Source organism: Papio anubis, chromosome 3 (assembly GCF_008728515.1).
Source record: "Papio anubis isolate 15944 chromosome 3, Panubis1.0, whole genome shotgun sequence".
Taxonomy (NCBI): Eukaryota; Metazoa; Chordata; class Mammalia; order Primates; family Cercopithecidae; genus Papio; species Papio anubis.
This window is the reverse complement of record NC_044978.1, coordinates 92,785,639-92,805,673: the sequence shown is the minus strand read 5'-3', so window position 1 is coordinate 92,805,673 and position 20,035 is coordinate 92,785,639. Positions and strand designations below refer to the sequence as shown.

At 34.6% G+C, this 20,035-nt stretch overlaps 1 protein-coding gene across 7 annotated transcripts in view; it reads left to right on the top strand.

Moving 5' to 3' along the window:
- The window catches only part of GABRA2 (gamma-aminobutyric acid type A receptor alpha2 subunit), a 154,842-nt gene that overhangs the window by 55,983 nt on the left and 78,824 nt on the right, over window positions 1–20,035 (top strand). For 6 of the 7 annotated variants that reach the window (XM_003898642.4, XM_017958675.3, XM_017958673.3 and 3 more), the window contains exon 4: window positions 3,778–3,845. The exons of the other annotated variant lie outside the window; for it this stretch is intronic. In XM_003898642.4, coding sequence (XP_003898691.1) covers window positions 3,778–3,845 — 68 coding nt within the window. The remainder of the gene's footprint in view (window positions 1–3,777; window positions 3,846–20,035) is intronic. 7 annotated transcript variants of the gene reach the window in all.

Here is a 20,035-nt window from a genome sequence, read left to right as displayed (position 1 = left end):
ATATTTCTGCTAGGAGCTGCTTAACTGTTCAGACTTCAGTTTTGGTTTGCAGTGAATCAGTGCTGTCTTCAAGTACATTCTTTCCCTTTGCTCAGCTTTGTTACTTCACTGGAAGCCTATTACTTAGACTCTCGACCTGCCTTTGTCAATGGAAAGTTTGGGCTCTGCCTTCACAAATGACGGGCATCCTTTCCTCAACTAGCAACAGCTGTGCATGATCACTTTTAACGTTGATGAAATATTTTGGGAAAAGATTGATGTTCTACATTAATTAAAATGAGAAATAATTTGTTCAAACATACAACACGTAACATGTGATATACATTGTAGTAAGCACTCGTGACATAATAGTGAACAGAAATGGTGCAGTCCCCTTCTTTGTGGAGCTTAAATCTTGGATGGGGAGACAGACCAAACACAAAACTAAAAGGAAGAAGGATATCTTAAGGCATTAAAAGAACAGCAAGGTTGAAAGTTCCCATAAAAAGAAAGTGTCAGAGAGCAAAAATGAGAGAAGAGGGCTTTATAGGGGATTATGAACTCCTACTCTGAAGAGAGAGCATTTAAACTGAGACTTAAATGAAGAGTAACAATTAACCAAAGAGAAAATGAGAGATAATAGCCATTTTGAAGGCTCTGAGTCAGAACAGATCTTGGTGTGTCAACTAAGAGTGATCAGGGCCAGGCACGGTGGCACATGCCTGTAATCCTAGTGCTTTGGGGGGCCCAGGAGTGTGGATCACCTGAGGTCAGGAGTTTGAAACTAGCCTGGCCAACATGGTGAAACTCCGTCTCTACTAAAAATACAAAAACTAGCCGGGCGTGGTGGTGAGCACCTGTGGTCCCAGCTACTTGGGAGGCCGAGGCAGAAGAAGCACTTGAACCCTGGAGGCGGAGGTTGCAGTCAGCTGAGATCACACCAATCCACTCCAGCCTGGGCAACAAGAGCGAAACTCCGTCTAAAAAACAAAAACAAGCAAACAAAAACAGTGATCAAGACTGAAGAGTGAATCATGGTACCTAAAATACACAGAGACTCAGGTTGCCACCAGACTATAAATTCACTTGTTTACTCTGTAACATACATCTTTTCAATGGATCAGAATATCGTAACAGGCATTAATAGCACAAATCCACCCTGTTCCAAATCCACATGGGAAAACAAACATAAGCAGATGATACTATAAAATGTCTTGACAAATCAGAGTCACAAGATTAGAATAACCTGTATTCTACAGGAAATAGCCTACATTCATATAATCTCCCTAGCCTCCTTTCCCCTCCATTCCTTTCTTTTCCTTTTTCCTTTGTTCACTTCCCTTTCCTTGTCTATGGAAAGCCAAAATATAATCAAAGATTGAGTTTTGATCGTAGAATTCTAGAAGATTGTGTTAGATATATCGAATATCTATACTCATTACACTAAAATATTTCATTAGCCCATGTTGGTTGTTTACAGCTCTGTGCATCCATCCATATTGAAATCTAAATTAAAAAAAAAAAAAAAAGAAAACTCATTGCTAAGAATACCTTTCCCTTAGACACTATTGGATGTTCATCGTCAGTGTTTGGCTTGCTGATTTTCCTTTTTCTGAACTTCCATAGCAGGACAATATCTCCCCAATGCATACATTATTTAGCTATGCTTATGAAGTCAGTAATCCATGAAACCATTTCTTTTTCTAAAAATAACTTTTTATATCTATGTTCTGAGTCTTAGGTGTTTCTCTTGCTGCTTAGAGTTTTGAGACTAACCTTATTTTTCATGTCAGTTCTTAGCTGACACCTCTTTATAGCCACTAGGTACTGATACCCCTTTACCCTTTACTTGCCATTTGGCATATAGTGAATATTATTCATATCATTAGCATCAATACATTCACACATTTTTGTAATTTCTTGGACTCTGCTACTTAAACTAAGGAGAATCATTTCACTTTCTTCTCTTAGAGTAAAAGCTTACCTTCATATTTTAATTTCTCTTCTCTGGAACATTTTAGGTCAACAGCTATTACAAAGATTTATCTAGTTACTAATTGAATAAATGTAATAGTGTGACTAATTTGGTGTGGGTAAAAGGAAAAAAAAATGTTGGTTCTCATTTCCACGATTGCTTTCTAGTATATATAAATTCAAGAACAGGACCAGCTACATAATTTGTGATGCCCAGTCCAAAATGAAAATACAGGACGCTTTGTTTAAAAAATAATTAAGATTTTTAAAGAAAGCGCAGATAAACCATTAAATTACGCATGGGACTCTTCTGAACTCAGGATCCTATGGGACTTTTTATACCCAGAAAGCTGCTCCTGAGCTGGTCTTTGGGGTAGGTGGCATCTGAAATTATTTCATAAATTTATTTTCAAATGCTTTTACAATAGAACTTCAAAAATACAGTTTTAGGGATGAAATAGTGTATACAACAAAGTTTAATGAACATATTTATTTGGAGCACTATAACTATGCCTTTGGCACGGAGTATTCTGGTGAATAGAAACATGCGTTTAATAAGAAACTACTGTTAGTTTTAAGTTTATCATTGACTATGGTATGACGCTTTGATTTAGCTTGAGTACTCAGAAACTAGATTGCTTGGGTTATAAATCATTGCTCTATCTACTCTGCTAGCTGTGGGTCTTTGGCAAGTTTGCTTACCTTTCTTTGAATCGTTGTACACATGCATAGGGATAACAGAGAATCTACCACATACGTTTGACATGCAGATTATGATATTTCAGGTGCTTTAAAGAGTACCTGTTATGTAGTAGCATTCAAAGTCTACCCTGTTTTATCAATAGCCTTTCTATTTTTTATTCTTGCCTTAATGGATACAAAATCCCAGACATAGTTTAGTCTCTTTGATGGTTGTAAATTAATGTCTAGTATAATACGAAAAACAATTCATGTTATTGTTTACGTAGAATTATAAATCTGACAGCTAATGAATAAGACATTTCGCTCATGATGATAAACATTAATGATATGTTTTTTTTTTTCTACTACAAGAGCAGTGAAAAGATTTTTGTTTTTCGATCTTTTTTTTGACCTTTTCCCCATCACCATTTGGCTTATTTAAAATTTTGATCTAAATTACCTAGTTAATAGAGCACTCCAGTTAATTGTATTACAGTTATGATGTTACATAATTTTAGAATCCAATTTAGTTCAGTCTTAGCATTTCAGACATTCTTAAATACATTTAAAAGCAAGCTTGTTTGAAAGCAATCTGTTATTTTTTTAATTTTTATGTCACTGAATGATAAAGCTTTTTATATTAATTGGAATTATGTTTATTTATAATTACCAAGCTGTCTTGTGCTGTATGGAGAAGATGTACTGATTTACAATCTGTAAATTGAATCTTTACCATCATGAGATACTGAAATATTAAGTTGAAACATCAAATTTAGGATTATATCAAACAATACCATACTTTATTTTTAGTATTGGTAATATATTTATTATAAACTGTTTCACTTATGATGTTTCCTAAGAAACTATTCATTTTGAGCAATATAAATGAGGATGTGCTAATCAGGTATGGTTTCCAAGTAAGAAAGTCATAATACTTCTATACATTTTGCAGTTAGGATGGTGAAAACCAATGAAATAACTGAGCATTATAGTCATTATGGTTGCGAAAGTTGACAAGAAAGTAAAACCCAGTAATCCCAAATTTATGATACAGCTTTCAAACCATACCGTGTACTCAAACCCTTCTCTCTCCTGTGGCTCTTATTATATAATATCTATATTCAATCTCTTTTCTCATATCAGACAGTATTACTGAAGTCTTCACTAACATCTACGTGACCAGTTTTGGCCCTGTCTCAGATACAGATATGGTGAGTTTTTCATTAAATAGTATTTTTACTTCACATAATGGGGAGTGGGGGTAATTTCAAATAAAGTAGCATTTTTAGTGTTACAGAATTATGTATATGTCTCATGTCTATTTAGTCTACCCAAATACATGGATAGTTAAAGATGTTTGGATCTGTGGTTTCCATTTCCAACTTCAGTGTTTGGATTAGTCCTGTGTATTTTATATCATTTTCAAAACATGTCTACCTAACTACAGTGCGATAAATAATTATTTAAATAAAATTAATTGTATTAAGAAGAAGAATTTTCTAGGAGGATTAAGGCAGAATTGCGAACTTCCGTAAGGAAAGTGAATATAGTTTCATAGATAAAGACTTCTTACAGAATGAGATCATGGTCAGTGTTGCACATTTAAAAACAACAACAACAACAACAAAACCCTGTGATTGGTATTGAGCAAAGTGATTGCCTCGTTATGCTATCTACATACATACCATACGTATAATCTGCACACATAGTAGGTATACATAAATCAACCTAAAAAATTAGAATGTTGGTACTCTTGGATTCTATGGAACTGGTGTTATTTTGTTTTTTCTTTAAAATGAGACAGGCCTGGTGTGGTGGCTCACAACTGTAATTGCAGCACTTTGGAAGGCCGAGGTGGGAGGACTGCTTGATCCCCGGAGTTTGAAATTAGCTTGAGCAACATAGAGAAACCCCATGTTTACCAAAAAATATAAAAAATAGCAGGGTGTGATGGCACATGCCTGTGGTCAGAAGGCTGATGTGGGAGGATCGCTTGAGCCCAGGAGGTCGAAGTTGCAGTGAGCTGTGATCGTGCCACTGCATGACAGAATGAGACCCTGTCTCCAATCAATTAAAATACAATAAGATAAGATAGGCAAGCGAGGAAAATTGGTTTGATGTGTTAGGTACTGATGGGCTAGAATCACCAAAGATGAATTATTGATGAAGCATTAAAAATTTAATGATAAGTCCTTCACTTTTACTGCTAACTATAGTGCTCTGCAATAGACATTTTTGATGAAAGAGTTTTTCATTCATAATAACTTGTCAGATTCCAGCACGTCAACTGACATTTGCTTTACTTTATATTCCCTTGATGTGCATGTCTCTTGTCCCCTGCTACCTCCCTGCCAAATCTGTGGCTCATTCACCCCTCAGGCATCCTTCTCTCTAGGACTTCATGATTCTTTAGACATTCATCTTCCTTATGACCCAGACACCGAGAAGCCCTTGTCCCTTTTTGCCCAGTATTCCCCACTGTGTCATTTCTCCTCAAATTCTTCCCTTTCTCTGATAACTCAGGGGGAAAATTGACAAGTTTGGACATTTTCTACCTGGATAAACTAACGAAACAAAAAGTATTCCATTTTTGCAAGCTTTCATAAACATTACCAGCTAATTTATCAGGAGCTCCCTAGGTTTCCATTAAGGAACCTAAATTTCACTTTTATGGGAAAAAATATGCTGTTTATTCCATCAGAGCCACATCTCTGACCTCAGAGACCTTTTCTTATATTGACCTGGGTGGCTGAACATGTTGAGGGGTGATCCCCACCTTTGGGGAGGTGGTTGATACTAAATGTTGGCAGTCCATTAAAATTCTTTAAAATGGGAATGTCATGATTTAAGTGCTTTTATTTTTCTCCTTCAATTCTGGGTCTTAGCTACGATTCTGGTACAAGAGGAAAAAATCCTATTCTTCAGTATAACCCTCCTTTTCCCCTTGCATTATTGTATATTTTGACCTGAAATATTAATCTGCCTCTTTCCATGGGTCAATTTAAGTGGACATATCCTTATAATGATGACAAAGACTATTTATTTTTAGTAAGAGTGTGCATTCCAAATGTTATTGTTTGGCTATAAATATAATTTTGTCCTAGTAAATACTCTTTGTCTTGGTGCAGATTGTCTTAAATGTTCCCAAATATTAGAGAGACACAGTGCAAATAAATACCTAACTTCTATCAAAAATTAAGTAGAGTCAGAATTTTGTTAACTACTACATTGAGAAATTAGCATATTATATAAATTGTGACTGTTATATCTGGTTAATTTGTGTCTTATTATCAGCCAAAGCAGAAAGACAAATGATATGACTCCCAAATATCAGTACATTTTCAATATTGTAGATTTTTTTCATGTTGTAAATTTCAGTAGTAGTAGTTACTGCATTGAAATTTTAGCTTTATTTTTTTGCAAAGTGAATTATTTTAGCTAAAACATCTCTCTCTATATATATATATGTATATACATATATACATACATACATGCAAACATGTATGTTTCTAGCAAGACATATTTGATATTTGGGGATTTTACACAAACTCACATCATACTTGTATGCCAAAATATACAAAGTCATTTGTTTTCCAGTGGCGATAATGGATTAGATTAATTCTCTACCTCTCCTTGTTGTGACTATTCTTTGGATTGCTAACATATTTAGAAAATTGGTAGTTGATGTTAGGTATATAGTCATTAGCAATGGAACATATTTAGCTCCTTTATGTCTGAAATGAACTAAAAGCAGTTGTGTTTCATCAGTAAATTGAACCCGATAACTTTAAAATTTTTTAGCAGACTCAAGATATGCTTTCTTGTTTGGGGGGATTCTACCACAAGTTATAATAAACATTAAAATATACTCACACTACCAATATAGGTTGCATTGAGTGGAATTTCAGTTGATAACATTTAAATAAAAAATCACTTACTTTGATTTTTTAGTTTTCTTTTTATATTTCAGAATACATGTGTGTGTAAGTATGTGTATGCACACCCAAATATAGATGTATTCTCAAAAATGGAATGCATATTCAGCATCTTAGTACGTTTTTGAAAATCTTGAAGGCCCTAGACATTTTCTCTAGTGATACATTTCCCTTAATGCATCTAGCCTAAAAAATTTCTAAGAAATTGCTCTGCTCTTGTCAGATTTCCTACTTTATTTCTGTCTTTATTTACCTCATTTAGTCGGGCTTGCCAACAGTTGTTTTAGAGGAAGTCTAGTTAATCACAAACCTACCAAATGGGAGCATACTATGTAAACACAGTCCAGTCATAGAACATCATAGGGAAAATCTGATATAAAGAATTATTAACTAATAAAAGACAGTTAAATTCGTTTTAAAACATGGATAAAAGAAGATTCCAAGCAATACAGAATTAACAAATGCAGACAGAACATCTACTTCTAGGGTTGCAGTGTCACCACTTTCAGAATCAGGAAGAAACTGAGGACTTGAAAGAGCACCCTTTCCCCCTAAGATCTGTGAATTCTGACCTCACTGGAGGGGTGCTGCTGCTACAGGAACATGCAGCTACTGGTGGTGAAGAAACATGTGATGGTATATGCTGAAGCTGGTCTACAGAAATATGCTGCATGGGCTGAAAACTCACAGCATGTCAGTCCTTTGAAGCTGTGCCAAAAAAATGACAATGCACATGACCCAGAAAGAGACCAAGAAAGAAAAGCGCCCTTCTCTACATTGGAGTGTCCCTCCAGCACCCTCTATTGACAAAGCCTGACATTGTGTGAGCTGGCAGAGGAGCAGTATTTATAGGATCCATCAGGTATCACAAAGGAAATGAAAGAAGGGTGGATTTGGAGTTGAGAGGCAATACACAGATAGCTGAAATATGAATAATGTGTAATACAGGGAAGATGTTAATTGAGGACCAGGAGATAGTTTGATCACTCAACAGGTATTATTGATATTTGTCCAAATCTAGAGAAGAAAGATGCAGCTGGGAAAAATTAAAGTTGAATAACCTATAGACACAAGTAACAGAGACACATACAAATACATCTTTTTACTCATATTGTAAGTCTATTAGGGAAGATGGTGCTCAACTAAAAAAACATATATACATTTTATGGAGAGAAACAATTTGGTTTTCATGATGATCAAAATGAATGATTTCCATGTTGATATTATTTTTACTGGAAATCAAGATAAGTAAGGAGGCAAAGTTTGAATTTATGTTTAGTATGGATGGAGCAATAGCTTGAGCAATGAGACGTGGCTGTGACACTCTAAATAAAAAAGAATGTCATGATGGGAAGGGAAAACGTAGACATAGTATTACCTACAAGTCAAAGTGGATGTGGAGCTATCTAATGAATATCTTACATGAACAATTTGTTAATGAAGAACAAAAGTAAAGAACAAATTTAGTTTTACTTTTAGTAGCTTAGCATATACACTTTTATTTCTAATCAGTGAGCATAGTCAGTAGCAAAACCTAAATTCCTAATTTCTTTTATTCAGGTCAGTGATGTAGATTTGTTATGACATTAGCCTGAGAGAAAAAAAGCAGCATAGCAAAAAGAATTAAGAACCAAAAAAATATGCAGACACACACACACACACACACACACACACACACACACACACTGCTTTCTTGGAATCATTAACTAGTGTAATTGTCCCAAAAATGTTGTAGATCTAAATTATAATTAAAGATTATACTTACAGTTTCTGCAACCAAGTTAAAAATATTTTATTTCAATATTTTGAAATTCATAAGGAGGTAATTAATTTTTGAAATGTACTAGTAGCTGGCAATTGACCAAGGTTGTAGTAGGCATTTTAGCACTTTCTAATTTACTGTACTGTTTTTTTCCCTTTTTCCTTGGTTTCTATAGGATGTCTTTTCTTATATTAGTAAACATTTTCACTGTGTGTGCATATTCTTATGGTGTAAGTGTTATGATTACCAATTATTTAACCTAAACCTAGACTAAGAACCTCAGTTCAAATGGTTGTCTATTGTGAAGTGTTAGGGTTAGAGCTTGGACAATGAAAACTTTGAAGTAATCTTGAGATACTTGATACAGTTTACCATTAGGCTAAGAAGCAGGCAGTGTGGTAAATATGACCTTGGTTTATTGATTATGTTGATTTTTCCAGATAATACTTTTCTTCTCTATAAAAACACAGAGTGCATTATCTCTTAGAATCTCCAGAAGGTACTGGGATATTATATAGTTCAGTAGTTAACATCAAAGAAGTTTAGAGAGTTGTGAGATTTAATATCTGGTCAAAATTGACACTGAACTTAATCTGTTAACTCTTTATCAGAGGTTGTCATTTGTAAATGTAGTTCATTAAGAAAACCTGTGATGAACATGGCGAACCCTTTGTATCAAAAGTAAATTAATAATGTTTACTCCCTTTAAAGTCAGCATGTAGAAGCTGGTTGCTGTAAGGTTATTGACATTTTGGAAAGTTAGAAAATAGACACTGGAAACATTCATTCATTCATCAAATATTTTTCAGCACCCTCCTAGAATTTATAATAATATTCCCCAAAATGTGATTTACAGGTACTTGGATTGTAACCATCTGAATTATTTTTAAAAATAGTTGTTTCCTGGGATCTTCCTATGATCTACAGACTAACATTTACTATTTGTAGAACATGAAAGTCTGTATTTTAACATGATAAGGTATTTGACTTTATGCTAAAGGAAGCACGAATCTATTATAAGACTGATGAAGAGGTGGAGGAAGGTAGAGGGTATGTGGCAGAGTAAGAGTTCTATGGTTCAATAATTTATATTAAAGGATTGGGAAAAGGAAGACTTGTTAGAAAGCTGTTTTATTACAGGCAAGAGATTAATGTGAATTGGCCCAGGGCAGTGGAACTGAAGATGGAGAGCATTGAAAAGAATCAAAAGTTCTTTGTGGGGTAGAAGTGTTGATCTGTTGGATGAAGGGGTGGAAGAAGTATAGAATGACATCTTGAGGAATTGGGATATGGAACACAGTAGGAGAAGTTTTGTTTGTTTTTGTTTTGTTGCTGGGGATGAACATTTATGTTTTACACATGTTGAGTTTGAAACTTTAATTGGAGATGTCTAGGTAACAGGCATAGATCTGGAGCCCAACAGAGAAGCTTGGAGTATAGATAACTTGGGGGCCATATAATGGTGGTTGAAACCATAGACATACATAAAATTTTACAAGGAAAGAGATTAGAGTGAAGTGGCCATCTTACTTTCACAGAAACTCTAGAACACCAATATTTAAAGGACAGAAAGTGGACAAAAAATGGAAGAGGAGACTGAGAAGGAGCAACTGTGGGTATCTGTCAAAATGAAGAGTGGTCCCATTTTCTGAGCTAGGCTGTGCTTTGATCCAAAAAAAAAAAAAAAAAAAAAAAAAAAAGGCAGAGACCACTGTCTTATTCCTTATCAGATGCAGTGCTGTGCTCTCGTCAGATATCTGTGCTACAGCCCTCTGCCGAAATGGGATTCTGTAGAGTTAAGGTGAGATGGCTTATTTGGTAACTGGGTAACTGTATGAACCCATGTATTTTGTGTACAGTAAAACATCACCTAAGGGGTGGGGAAACAGTTCCAGAAGGGCACAGGTAAAAGTAGTTTGACTCCATTCATTACCTTTCTTGGAGAAGGAGGGTTGTAGGAACTTAGTGCATCCAGTCATAGCTCTCTTGGTTTTCTAAGGTCACAAAGTAGTATTCCCTACATTCTCCCTATTCTTTTGTAAAAACTAAATAAGATTTATTCCTATCAAACTATCAATATCATTTTTAACATAATTAGAAAACAAATTCAAATATTTCAAAATTCACAGGGAGCCAAAGAAAGAGTCTGAATAGCCAAAGCAAACCTAAGCAAAAGAACAAAGCTGGAGCATCACATTACCCAGATTCAAACTATCTTACAAGGCTACAGTAACCAAAACAGCATGGTACTGGTACAAAAACATGTAGATCAATGGAACAGTCTAAAGAACCCAGAAATAAAGCCACACACTTACAGCTAGCTGATCTTTGACAAAGTCAACAAAAACAAGCAATGGGGAAAGGACTTCTTATTCAATAAATGGTGCTAGGATAACTGGCTAACCATATGCAGAAGATTCAAACTGGACCCTTCTTTTCACAATATACAAAAATCAACTCAAGATGGATTAAAGACTTAAATGTAAGACTCAAAACTGTAAGAATCCTAGAAGAAAACTTAGGAAATGCCATTCTGAACCTAGGCCTTGACAACAATTTCATGTTGTAGTCCCTAAAAGCAATTATAATAAAAACAAAAATAGACGACTGGGACCTAACTAAACTAAAAAGCTTCTTCATGGGAAAAGGCACTATTAACAGAGAAAACAGACAACCTACAGAATAGGAGAAATTATTTTTGAACTATACATCCGACAAAGGTCTAATATCCAGAACTACAAAGAACTTAAGTGAAAAACAAACATTCCCATTAAAAAATGGAAAAAGGGCATGAAAGGACATTTCTTAAAATGACACACATGTAGGCAACAAGCATATGAAAAATGTTCAGCATCATTAATCATTAGAGAAATGCAAATCAAAACCACAATGAGGGACCATCTCACCTCAGTCAGATGGCAATTATAAAAAGTAAAAATAATAACATGTTGGCAGAGTTGCGGAGAAAAGGGAGTGCTTATACACTGCTGGTGGGAATGTAAATTAGGTTAGTTGCTGTGGAAAGCAGTTTGGAGATTTCAGAAAGAACTTAAAGCAGAACTACTATATGACCCAGCAAGCTTATTACTATATACTATATGCTTATTACTATTCTACTTTTTAGCAGAATATCAGTTGTTCTACCAAAAAGACATATGCACTTGTATGTTCATTGCAGCACTATTCACAATAGCAAATACATGGAATCAACCTAGATGCTCATCAGTGGTGGACTGCATAAAGAAAATGTGGTCTATATACACCTTGGAAAACTATGCAGCCATAAAAAATAATGAAATTATGTCCTTTGCAGTAACATGGATGCAGCTGGAGGTCATTTTCCTAAACAAATTAATAGAGGAACAGAAAACCAAATATGATATGTTTTCACTTGTAAGTGGGAGCTAAACATCAAGTACACGTACACACAAAGATAGGAACAATGGACACTGAAGCTTATTTGAGGGAGAGGGAGGGGGAGGGTTGAAAAACTACCTATGGATACTATGCTCACTACCCGGGTGGCAAAATAATTTGTACATCATACCACAGCAACATGCAAGCTAGTTGTGTAACAAACCTGCACAGATACCCTCTGAACCAAAAATAAATGTTGACAAAAGAAAAAAAAAATAATAACTGTGATTTCTGAACATGAAGTGATTTTTTTAAGTAAAAATTTCAGGGATTGCGTGTTTTTTGTCCTAGGTTTCAAGTTTCGAGACTGTCTTTGGGAAAGCCACAAAGAACTTGTATGCCTAGATTAAGAATAATAAATATTATCTATTGGTGCTACTACCATATATTTTCTAGGGGATATCAGTACATGTAGATAGCTGACAGGCATCGAAGGTCTCACATCCCATGATGAGGATTTTAGCAATGGTTTCTCAGAGTACCAGGAAAATGTGACTTTAAGAATACCAGTACAAGAGAGCATTACAAAAGTAGGGAGCGAACATTGTATCATCTATTGTGGTAAAACCAAGAAAAGGTTTTTAAATATGTCATTAGATTAAAAACAGAAGTATTTGCTGATTGTGGTAAAAGCAACCAGATTGCGGTGGGTGGAGGCAAGTGGGAGGTGAGGAAATGGAGAAAGAGTGGAGGTAACATTTTTAAGCAGCGTGGTTGAAGAGAGGAGGCAAGACGGAGGGCAGTAGCTGTACGGCATTATAACTATCAGTGAGGCTTTTATTTTTAAAGATGGCATTGAACTTCTCACTGTTCCCTGAACATGTCATTATATTTAACAACTCTCTGGCCGTGCACATGTTTTTTCCTGTTCTTGTTATGCTTACCTCCTCCTTTGCCAACTGGAGGTATTTTATTTAGTCAAAACTAAGTTCAAATTTCATCTGTTTTCTGATTTCTTTCTAGGTTATTCCAAGTCGTCAGTCCTCTTTATCCCTGTGCTCCACCACATGGCGTTCATAGTATTTTTTAAATGACATTGTACATAGGCTTATGAAAATCTTCCTGACTTTTTTTATTTTTATTTTTTATGGCAGTCTGAGATACTAGAAGGCATAACTTGTGTCTGTACATTTCAACAAGATTTCCTAAGTATACACTCAGTGCTTCCCACCATGGTAGGAACTGAAGTATGTAAGTGTAGCCCTCAAATTGCTCACAGGATATTGGAGGACAGCTAAGGAAAATAGTTCATTTTACAAAGGTACAATAATGCTTTCATTGAAGTATTTATGGATTAATGTCTTATCAGAGGGGATGTGGGTGGTAGATATAGAGTTTGGTACGGATCTTAAGGAAAAAAAGATAGCTAAGAAGAACACATAAGGATTGACTAGCTACACAATGGAAAAGAGTGTTTTAACACAAATTGAAAGAGCTTGTTGAGTTTAGTAAAATGTGAAAGTTCAGTATAACTGGATCCTAGAATGCTCTTAGGAATTTTGGGAGAGATGAGGCTAGAAAAGTATTTCGAGCCAGACCATAAAGGCCATAAAGACTAAGAAGATCATAATCACCCCCCAAGAAGTTATAGAGATATGCCCAAATGACACTTTAAAACATGATGCTTTCCGTTACCAGACAACTTATAATTGCATGGCTTTTTTGGTATGTGTTGACTTTCTTTAAAATATCGCTATTATACTATATACGTTCTGTAAAAGGTAACTATTAATATTTTAAAATAACAATTATAGTTAAAATGCAACTATTCTATAAAATATAACTATTTATATAATTATAAAGTATATTGGTGATTAGTTCAATATAGTTACCTAGATGCACACATGCAAACACACAAACGAAAGTAACTGGACACCTGTGAATTTAAGGATTAGCTTGTTGTTTGCAGATTGCTGCCATAAGACATCTGAGAGCTTTTCTGCCATCTGCCTCTGCTAATGATGCCTTTCTTCTTATGTTTCATCAGAAACCTTATGGCTCAGTATCCTTCATACTACATTAAATTTACAATGACTCCCCTTATTCATTTATTCATAGGCAAAGTATTGTTTATTTCCTATGTTCCAAGTAGTTGTTTAGATGCTGGTGACACAGCATTGAAGAAGGTGGTCACGACGTCACGATCCTTGTTCTCAGTGTGGAATGAAAGTTGTCTAGATGTAGGGAGAGGATAGAGAAGACTGAACAACAGAGGTTAGTGAGTTTGCATAGTAAAATGCAGCATGATAAATCAGAGGCCTGACACGTACTTATGTCATAATTGTGGCAGCATAGAGGGGTACGTGTGTTGGGGTGTGGGTGTGTGGATGTGGTGCGGGATTATTGTAGGCAAGGCTAGAGGGGTAGAGAGGAAGAGATCGTGCAGGGCCTTGGAGGCTGTGAGAGTGTTTGTACTTCATCCTAAGGGCTTTAGAGATTCAGGAGACTGAAATCAGCAAGATTTTATTCTTTCAAACTCCCTTCCTCACATTACGGCAATGCTTCAATGCATACTATAGCTTAACGAGTCCAGTCCAAACTAATTTCAGCATCAGTCTCTTAGGCCATCTAGATGTTCTCTCCTTTTCCATGCCTTTTTCACAGGTAAGGGATGTACTGTGGGGACAGGCCAAGATCCACTCTTCCTCTTCTTTTTCTGTGTTTTTCAAAGTTGTTGCAAGGGTAAAGGAGAGTAGTAAAAGGTGAATATACCTTTTTACTGAACTGGTTCTATTGTAGTTCTCTGTTAGCAATATATGCTATTTGTATGGTTGGTAGATGAATACTGGGTCTCCCATGGAGCATACTTGTGCTATCTTCTCAGTGACCTCCTTATTGCAGTCACCAAAAACACAGGTGGCTTCTTCTCCAGTGGCATTCTCTGTGGTATCCCGTGTGGCCCCCACCTCTGGAACTTTATGACCTTTAATTACTGGGTGTCTCTACCTTGTCTGGCCACCCTTTTGTTGAGTATGGGGAGAGGGAGAAGGATCTTTGGAAGATGATTTATGCCAGAATATCTTCCTTGGTGTCCAAACCATTTTCTGAGAACTTTGCAAATATTATCTCACTTAATCCTTACAAGAGTCCTAGGAAGTAAGTTCTATTTTTCTTACCATTTTACAGATAAGTCAACTGATATAAAGAAAGGCTAGCCAACCTGCTTAAAGTCAGGTACCCTGATCTATCTGACTTGAGAACTCGTGCTTTTAACATCTATTTCTTCTTACTTAATATGTATCACTATTATTATTTGATATTGTGTTTCAGTTAGTTTTAATTGTGCAAAGAAGATTTTTTATTATGCACATTTAAGATGTACAACATTATATTTCAATGCACTTATAATAGTAAGTGGCTACTACAGTCAAGTAAAATTAACATATCTATCCTCTTGCATAGTTTCCTTTTTTTTTTTTTTTACAGTAAGAGCACTTACATTTCCAGTATACAATAATTATAGTCCTTATGTTTTACCTTAGATCTGTAGACATTCGTCCTATGTATCTAAGCTTTATACCCTTTGATTGACACCTCCCTATTTTTTTCCCTCTTCACATCCCACCCCAGTAACTGCTATCATTTTATTCTGTGTATTCAACCAACCAACCTACCTTTCTCCCTTCCCTTTTTCCATGTATAAATGAGATCATGCACTATTTTCCATCTGTGTCTGACTTATCCTACTTAGTATAATGCCCTCCATGTTTATCTATATTGTTGCAAATGACAGGGTCTCCTTCTCTAAAACTGAATAGAATTTCATTGTACATGTATACCATATTTAAATAATTTATTCATACATTGACGGACACTTAGATTGTTTTTGTATATTGGGTATTGTGAATGATGCTACAATAAGCATGTGAATGCCAGTATCTTTAAAGGTCATGATTTCATTTCTCTTGGATATATACCTAACAGAAAGATTCCTGGGCCTTATAGCAATTCTACTTTTAACATTTTGAGGAATATCAATATTGTTTTTCCTAATGGATGCACCAATTTACATCCCCACCAACAGTGTACACAGATTCCCTTTTATCCGCACCCTGGCCAACACTTGTTATCTCTTGTCTTTTTGATAATAACCATCCTAACAGGTGTGAGGTGATACTGATTTTAATTTGTAATTATTTGATGATTAGTGATGTTGAGCACCTCTTTATATAATTATTGACCATTTTTGTGTTTTTATTGGAGAACTGTTGATTCAGATTCTTTGCCCTTAGGTTGTTCTTTAACTATTGAGTTGTGTGAATTCCTTATGTATTTTGGATATTAATGTCTTATCAAATTTGTAATCTGCAAGTATTTTCTCCCAATCCATAAGACTACCTTTATACTTTGTTGATTGTTTCCTTTGCTGTACAGAAGATTTCTAGTTTGATGTATGCTCACTTGTTTATTTTTGCATTTGCTGCCTGAGCTTTTGGAGTGATGTTCAAAACACTCAGTGCCAAGATCAATGTCAAAGAGCCTATCTTCTCTTCTAGGAGTTTTATTAGTTTCAGGTCTTACATTTAGGTCTTTAGTCTGCCTTGAGTTGATTTTTGTGTATGGGATAAGATAGATGTCCAATTTAATTATAGTGCATATGGCTATTCAGTTTTTCCAACATCAGGCTTTGAAGAAAATACCCTTTTCAGAGATTCCAAAACTCCAGTCTCAGCCCTATAACTTAGTTCTTCCTGTAACTTCTCATAAGCCATGAGTAATGTCCATTTATTGATCTATGAAAGAAGAAAATTTTATTCTGACATTCTGCCTTCAAGTGTTGTTTTATGTATGGTATAATGAAAAGACCATGGTGTTTAGAAACACAGAATTTGAGACCAAATTTTTCCTCTCTGTCTTTTTTTTAAGTAAATATTGCTTTTGAAGTATTTTCCACTTGTGAAATTGGGATAATTTTGCATATGCAATAAAGTTGTTATGAATTTTAAATGACACATATTATATCAAAGTAGATCGCTGTCTACTATAACTATTAATCATATTGAATACTTTTATTAGATATATTTTAATTATTTTCTGTTAGAATATGAATCTTTAGTATCATTTTCTAATTTGTTAGTGAAATTTGCCTGGCCCCTGGTTCCAAAAAGAATGTCCAAACATCTTACCTCCACTATGTTTTGAATGTGCAGTAGCTATGTTGTTCTGCAACTGTAGTTTGTGTGAACTTCTTTACATAATAAGGCTTGTACTAATTGGGTTTATTGGCCCTTTGCTGATCTGTTCTTAAGATTCTCATTTTTCTTTGTAATTTTTTGCAATGCAAATACTGTGCTAAATTTGTTGTCTAGCCCCCTTTGAGTACCAACTGAAAGTATTTGAGCTTCATTATTCTTGCATATTCCAAGGGTGATATTTTTTACATTGTTTATAGATCTGTTTCATAGACTACATGTTCTTCATTATAGAAGAAACACACTGATTGGAATTTACTCAAGGGAGACTAGCCTTTATTAGCCACAAGAGTATAATGTAATAAGTTTTACTATTTTTAAATAAATGTAGAAAATCAAAGTAAATGAGAAATCACTCCAGGAGCAGTCCTACAATTTAGTTGTGTTTTAGTGAGTGGATAAGATTCTTCAGGAATTGGCTGCAAGTATTGATTTATAATTAATGTAGTCAGGCAATAAACAATATGGTGCCTTCATTAAGTTAATGTGTCCTTAAAATCAAGTTTATATGATAAACTGTGCAATGGCTTATAGAGAGTGATTTCTTTGTTTCCAGGACAAATTATGAATATAACACTTAAGGAGTTTACTGTATAAATGGAGATTTTTAGTAGTGGCAAAAACATTTGACTGGAAACTGCATCTTTGTCTGGGTTCGGTCACTAACAAATTTGAAAACAGGAAATTCACTGAATTTTTCTATAATCCCATCTGTGAGAGTAGGAAATTTGATTAAATTTCCTGTAAGGAATTTTTGAAATCTTGGAGTGTACGGATTTTTCAGCTCTTTAGTGTCACCCAACAGTCAGTCTCACTTCTGTGTATAAGCCATAGGATACATGCAAGCTGATCTATCCTTGTGGTTTTTTGTTTGTTTCTTATTAAATTTGCACTTTAGTTGTATGTGTATTCTGCAATGCATTGTGTAATTCAGCCTTTTATTATTAATTTCTTTTAGAATCTCAGTTCATGGATCTAAGCCTTTAAGTTTGTATGAAGGAGTTAGACCGTTTTTTATTTTTATTTTTGGTAATTTTCTTATAAAACACAAATCAAGTAATAACTCTGTTAGTATGTACTCATGAAAAATCTGAAGTTAATTTTAAATGCACTTTTCAAGAATATTCTTTTCAAATACTTAGAGTATGCATTTTATAAGCATTTAAGGGAATCACATGAAAATAATTTATTTGGAAATCTTGTTGTAGTTAGTGGCTATGCAATGAATATTATGTTATTGAAATGAATTCTTCCCCTGTCTTTTTAATCTAGAAAGCAAAACATACAAAAACTAGTTAATCAGCTATATTTATATATATATCTATACATATATTTTACACCAATATATAAAAATATGAAATATGGACTAAAGTGAACTTTTAAAAATAAATATTTATTTTAAGGAGTAATTATATTTATCAAAGAAATACATTTATTTTTGTTCCCACTTAAAATTTTTATATTTCTAGTAATTAATATTTAAGTGCAGTTTATTGTTTTTAATATTTTTCTTAAATAAATTACGTTGTAGCAATTAAAAGATATGATTCTAAATTTATATCACATTAATACTTGCCTTTACAACTATTATAGATTCAACTTTAAGAAGTATGTCATTGGCTATTGGTTACTGAATTATGATGCTCATATTTAAAAATCCACCCATCAACTTTTGATATTTGTCCTTGTGTTCTGGATTTTTAGTTTTTAAAATGACTTATTACTTGCAATGGTCTGATGCTATCATTGACCAGTATTTTAAATTACAACATGTGCTTAAGTCGAAATTTATTGCTATAAACAGTGGGTGTAAACCCATATTTTAAATAGCCTCACTGATAATTATAAATATTTTTTGGAGTTTTTTTAGAGTTTATTTGTTTACTATTTTTTTAACCTGGCTCCTATAGAGCTCCTATTAGACAGAGTGTTGTATTTCTTTTTCTTGTTTTCCACTTTCGTTTGTATAATTATTACTTTCTTCCATGGTGTTTTATCAGTAGTCTTCTGAAGCCAATTGCCTATTTTCATTAGAGCTAATTTAATCAAAAGTAAGTATTGTAAATTCACCTAACTAGACACAATCACAGTACACTGATAACAAATGCATTCACTCCCCCATTTCCTGTTGCCCCTTCTCTTCCCATAGAATGCCTTATAAATATGACCATAATTTACTTATTTACATTCTTACTCTTAATAATGTTTATATAGTTCCATATATTATCTTTTATAAAAGTTTCATTTACTTTTTATATTCTAAGTGATACATAAAAATCGAGATTCTAATATTTTCTTCCTGCACCCAAATGGATATACACACTTTACTTTGTAAGCTGTTGTCCTAAGCTGATTACCCTGCTTCCACTTAAAGGCTCGCTCTTTTCTTAAGTAAATACAGTTGATAATAGTTATATTTACTAAGTTATAACCAACCTGCCTCCCTGAGATTAGACTCATGTGACTTTCACTGAAATTTCAGATGACCTCAAACTCTTTTTTCATTCACCAACATCTTTTACTTTCCTCTCACAGAGGCCTAGTGTGTTCGGTTGCAATGATGAAATACTGGCTCAAGTTCTTTACCCCTTCCTATAGCCACGTTTTCCCATCTCATTTTGTAGTGTCCTCTCACTGAGAGTTGGGGTTACCTACTATACCAATTATCCATCAATTTAACTATGTAAATTGCTTTAGCCAATGGGCTGTTAAAACATATCACACAAGCACTAGCTTCAAATGGGCTTGTGCATTGGAGTTTGTTCTTTTGTACTTCTGCCATTGTCAAGAGAAAGAAAAGCCGGGTTAGCCCAGTGGTTTGTGAGGCAGGACAAGAGACAGTTCTTGCTGCGCGGAGTTGCTCCAGCAGCCCTACACAGTGACAGCCTAGATCAGCCAATGGCCACCTAACGCAGAGACCTATTAACAAGCTCAGCTAAGGTCAACTTGAGCCCAGGTGAGAACAACCAACTTCCAGCTTCATGACTTCTAAACTAATAATAAATGGTTGTTATTTTAAGCTCCTGCATTTTCTTTGTGTGTGTGTGTGTGTGTGTGTGTGTGTGTTTTAATACAACAATAGCTAACCTGTATTA